This window comes from Trachurus trachurus, assembly GCF_905171665.1.
Source record: "Trachurus trachurus genome assembly, chromosome: 16".
NCBI classification, from domain to species: domain Eukaryota; kingdom Metazoa; phylum Chordata; class Actinopteri; order Carangiformes; family Carangidae; genus Trachurus; species Trachurus trachurus.
The window spans coordinates 24,251,533-24,256,654 of NC_139902.1; the positions used below are offsets into that span (position 1 = coordinate 24,251,533).

General features: G+C 39.1%; 1 protein-coding gene across 7 annotated transcripts; it reads left to right on the forward strand.

The window, feature by feature from the left end:
* The first annotated feature begins 1,308 nt into the window (after window positions 1-1,308).
* On the forward strand, window positions 1,309-4,809 carry eny2 (ENY2 transcription and export complex 2 subunit). Of its 7 annotated transcripts, none has more exons than XM_083989216.1 (6): window positions 1,309-1,408; window positions 1,521-1,589; window positions 1,720-1,853; window positions 3,101-3,171; window positions 3,263-3,337; window positions 4,572-4,809. In XM_083989216.1, the coding sequence occupies exons 3-6, from the start codon at window positions 1,786-1,788 to the stop codon at window positions 4,643-4,645; spliced, it is 288 nt and encodes a 95-aa protein (XP_083845342.1). In that variant the 5' UTR covers window positions 1,309-1,408; window positions 1,521-1,589; window positions 1,720-1,785; the 3' UTR covers window positions 4,646-4,809. The 7 variants fall into 7 exon arrangements, with proteins under 7 accessions (XP_083845342.1, XP_083845345.1, XP_083845348.1 ...); XM_083989219.1 differs by having other exon boundaries at window positions 1,315-1,408; window positions 1,521-1,585; XM_083989222.1 differs by having other exon boundaries at window positions 1,315-1,408; window positions 1,521-1,585; window positions 1,776-1,853.
* The last annotated feature ends 313 nt before the right edge of the window (window positions 4,810-5,122 follow it).

Genomic DNA, 5,122 nt, shown 5'->3' on the forward strand with positions numbered 1-5,122 from the left:
AGTTAAAACAGCATGAATGAAGAAAAAATACAGTAGCTGTGAACTGTGAGTTATTTTCCCCCTGGGCAGCTGCCACTGAGGACCAGTGGATGGTGATTGATCCATAGAGACAGTTTAAATTTGATATCCATCCACATCACTGAGCCTCGACTGAGATCACATATCTTGCTCTATCCAATTTCTCCTTTTATTTAAAAAAGAAACCACAATAATCACATAGCATACTTCGTTTTACTAATGTGCATTTTATTTTAAAATTTAAAATTTAAAAACATCATTTTTTGTGTTTTTGACCAGCTTGACATTCGTGCAGCTCGCTGCTGCAGCTGAGATCCAGATGGTGATTGGATGGTAAAATTTTCACTTCATAATTATTCACATCTTCAATCCTCTTGTATCAGATGTGCAGATTTGTTTGACAGGGAGGCCTGTGCCCGTATTTACTCATGGCTCATACATACCACAGTATGCGCACAAACATGCAAAACATAGCCCTTAATGGTCACCACATCAGACAACCTTATGCCATTTTGCTCATCAGTAATTATCCTTCTTGCCTTGTAATATTGTTTCCTTAATATTAATGTTAATGTATAATGTCTTTCTCTTGTAAACAAAGAATGATTAAAAATATGTATGAAAACCAATAAAATGAATTGCACAGATAGATCCATGATATGTGACCAGAAGCCAATACAATAAACAACAGGGTAAATCAGACACACTTATTAATAGCTGGGGCCAGAGAAATTAATTAGGTTTGTGTGATGACTGTGTGCTCCAGAGAGACAGAGGATGTTATTTTATGTAATCTTATACAGGCTAAAGGCTTCCTTTGGAGAGGCCTGGCACTGGATCTGGAAACAATGTCAGTAACATAATTTCCAACTGCACCTTTAATATTCTTTTAGCACTTTTTCAGTTGAAGCAATCACACATGTTGTCAGGCATAGGCCAACTATTTTGTTTACCATTGTGTAAAAATCAAATTGATGAAAATAAGAAGCCATTTACCTGATGAATCAATAACTAAAATATGAACAGTTTGTCCTGTTCAGGATTAGATAGGCTACACATTGATCAGCTGAGTTATGACTAATTTCCAGATTTTAAAGGTAGATCATAGAAATACATGGAGCTTATAATATGAAACTGTGGTTTTGGAAAAATTAGCCAGACCCTAAAGGGAGGTAAGGGGTCACTGCTGTCTATTTATTTACCAACACCGCCGCCGTGTGGTCCACCTCAGTACTGTATTTAATGCGAGCCTAGGAACCTTTGCACCAACAACCGGTGTTTCCCCTCGGACTGTAATTCCTGTTGAAGATATAAGTGTCTACAGCGCCGCCTTTAGTAACGTATGAAGCGTTTGTGAAGGTGGGATTTCTTTGAAACGTAAAAAACACAGGTAGTAGACTTTATTTTATAAGCTCGACATAAATATGTCTGCCATGTTCTTGTTTTTGTTGTTGTTGTTGCCGCCAGTTGTCGCCGTGCTAACTTTTTCGTGTACGCCACAGAGTCTGGCAGCGGTGGGTTGGTGCAACACTGAAGAGTGGAGACGTCGTTAATCCAGGCTCCTCTGGTGTGTAAGTAGGCTACATACTGACAACAATGTGCAACCTCTATTAACCAAAGACTTATAAAACATGGCTGCTCTGCGTGATAAACATTGTTTTTCCCTCTCTCTCTCTCTCTTTTTAAAATGTGACTTTACAGCTTAAGCAGTTTGACCACAGACTGGACGGGTGTTGTTGTAATTTCTCCCTGTGAAGGTGACAGACTATGAGCAAAGAGTCCAGGATGAGGGCAACAATAAACCAGAAGCTGACAGAGATGGGAGAACGAGAGAGGTGAGAAATAACACCACACAGGTGATTTAATACACATTATTACAACGTTAAAGCAGTGTTAACCCAATATGTTATCCTGAGACCTCCATTCCAGCTACCAGTAACATAATAGTATCATGTTTTGGCATAGTTTTCAAACACTTTATGTCATGAAATATATTAAATGCAAATATGTTATCAAATGTGGCTTGATAACTGCAAGATTTAACTTGCACCATTATATTATCTGTGTTTGTGACACCATTTGTATAAGTAAACACATGCTCTGTAATTTGCCTAATTGCCTTGACAACACAGTCATAAACTATTCTCCAGCAAGTGGTGATTGGTTGTAAAATGTTGCCAACCAAATGTAACTTGCTATTTTTATCAAGGGGGGAACCCTCCAGTCCAACATCGTGGCTAATGATCCAAAGATATTGCCCGCTGGAATATTAATAACTGGACTAGCAGAAAGCGGACACATGCCTCCTGTATATTTATCAGCCTAGTAACTAATTTACCACATGGTATTAATACTGAACAGAAAAAAGCTGCTTCATACTTAGGGGAAGAAGTGATGAATTATACTCTGTCAAACATGATTTATTTTCTTTAGCATACACCGAGATATCGCCTGTGGACCAAATCTGGTCCTCCTTAGAAATATTTGATCCTCTAATTCATGTTACAAATATAACAATGTGAACACAAGGCTCTAAATCCCACTAATAGTTAACCTACTATAGATGTAACATTAACACTGCCCCACATGTAAAGAGAGGGATGCATACCAGGGTGCCTAGTTCTGCATTGAGCTTTTTAAACAGCACATGGTGTTGAAATAGATTCTCTTGAATTTACATGGAACTGAAATAAATTGTGTTAGATTTAATTAAGTAGTCCTCTGTGCAATGCATGTGTGCAAATGTATTGCATTAATGTTCAATACAAATGTAATGAACAACACACACACACACACACAAAGACATGGAGGTCTGCATTTCCACTGCAGTTGTATAAAGAAACGTTACCCAACAATCAACATTGCTGAAAAAATCTGGCCAGTGTTCGAAACTAGAAGTTGGCCACTCGTGTATATGTATTGATATAACTCAAGCGAGAGAGACAGACACTTTTAGTCAGACCGCTATTAGAAATGCTGCAGTCAAAACAGTGGTGCTGCCAACTGTTATTAATAATTCACTTTGCAGTGGGCAGAAATGCGCTTGGCCATGCTCTCATATTCCTTTGCATCTTATTGACAGACTGAAGGAGCTGCTGAGAGCTAAGCTCACAGAGTGTGGATGGAAGGACCAGATGAAAGCTCACTGCAAAGGTACAACTACAGTACTACTGTTAAAACACGTAGCAGATTTTTTAAACATTGTTAATATGTAATATACTGTGTTATATAATAATGTTTGCAGAAGTAATCAAAGATAAAGGCCTGGAGCACGTCACTGTGGAGGACCTGGTGGTAGAGATTACTCCAAAAGGAAGAGGTACAGTACTGCAACTTGAATTATAACATTAAACTGATACCACAGCAGATGCAACATCAAACAATCAGTATTGTACAAGTATTGAGATCACTAATTAGCACTGTGCTAGTCATTCTGCTACCCACACTTCTTGATGTGAACTCACAAGATGTTTCCACTATGAAATCTATGAGGCACAGATACATACTGTACAGTAGGGGTTGCACGACTTCAGATTTTTTAAAGTCGACTTTAATGTTATGAAAGTCGAGTCGACGTCGACTAGTCGCTGATGACGTCATTCATATTTTTCCCATCATAAATCACAGGAGGAGGGAAATGCTTTGCAACAATCTGTAGCTTTTCACTGACAGAAGCTCATGCACAGAAATGAGTCCACAGAACAGCAGCTTTATAAACAACAAGCTGTAAATCAGTTTGTTTTTCTGTAACATGCACTCCTATACAAGTGCAAAAGAAAATACTGTAGCTCCTGTCCGTTAAACAATTAGGGAGGAAAATGACTACAGGCCTCGTCACCATCACAGTCCTGCTCACTCACAGTTTCACTCACGGTTTTTGTTTTTCCTGGTTGGTTGTTGCTGTTGTTGGTTGTTGCTGTTGTGCGCGACGTAAAGCTGTCGATATGAGCGGAGTTTTTTTTTTTTTTTTAATTGCCGGCAGCCCGGACACACTGCCCGCGGAAGCGCTGTGCGCGTCCTCACGGGCGTCTCGCAGGCAGCAGCTTCTCCTGCTCTCTCTCTCCGCGCCGGTCAAACATCGACCCGTCTGTAGGCTGCTCGGTTTTCCACACACACAGGTCTGTCTCTAGCGCTGTATGTAGCCTATGGATGTGTGTCTTGTGTGCAGACGCAACTGACAAATATTTATAGACGGACAAACTTAATCATCATTTATTTTATTTTGAAAATTGACCGGATTCTCTCGCCTTTTCTGTGCCCGACTTCCTGTCTGGTAGACCTCGTTCTATCCAGCTTGACGGCGCTCGTATTTTTTTCATTCAGCGCACTCAGCTGTTGTTTCAAGCCGCTCTTCTCTCGTATTGTCACATGATCAGCGACTAGTCGACGTCATGTTCAAAACGTCATTGTGGAGCAGTAAAGTCGACTAGTCGATTAGTCGACTAGTCTGTGCAACCCCTACTGTACAGTAATTTATTCCACTACTTCCATTGTACTGTGTCTGTGTGAAAGAATAAGTCCCTAATCATATATTTCTACTTCTTCTCTTGCAGCCTTGGTGCCAGATAGCGTCAAGAAAGAGCTTCTCCAGAGGATAAGAGCCTTTTTAGCCCAGCATGCCACATAATTAAGTTCTTTTCAGGTCCTGAAACACACACACACACACACACAGACACACACGACTATTTGGTTGTTTATTTTTACCTGTGACTACAGTTACCAGATATTTGTAAATGCTCTTGCACATTCAGTTGAACTTTGTATATGAAAAATAAAGTTTTTGGTACATCAGATTTGAGTCGACAGAGTAATTCAAAGTCAAATTCAAAATGAGGTTGTCAGAATAACATGAGAGGAGTTAAAAGAGACATGATGAAGTGATTTTATTTATTCTAGATTACTAACCGTTCTTGTTTCAAAACGGTGTTATTAAATTATTCATTATAACATGTAGTTACCAACTGTATGTTTACATTTGGTATTACAGAGATTCAACCCTTCAAGTAAACACTAACCACTGATGGTAGCTCAAGTTGATTCATAAAATATTCTGTCCTCTTTATTTTTTCACATTTTATTGTTTCAATCTCATGCTAAAACTATT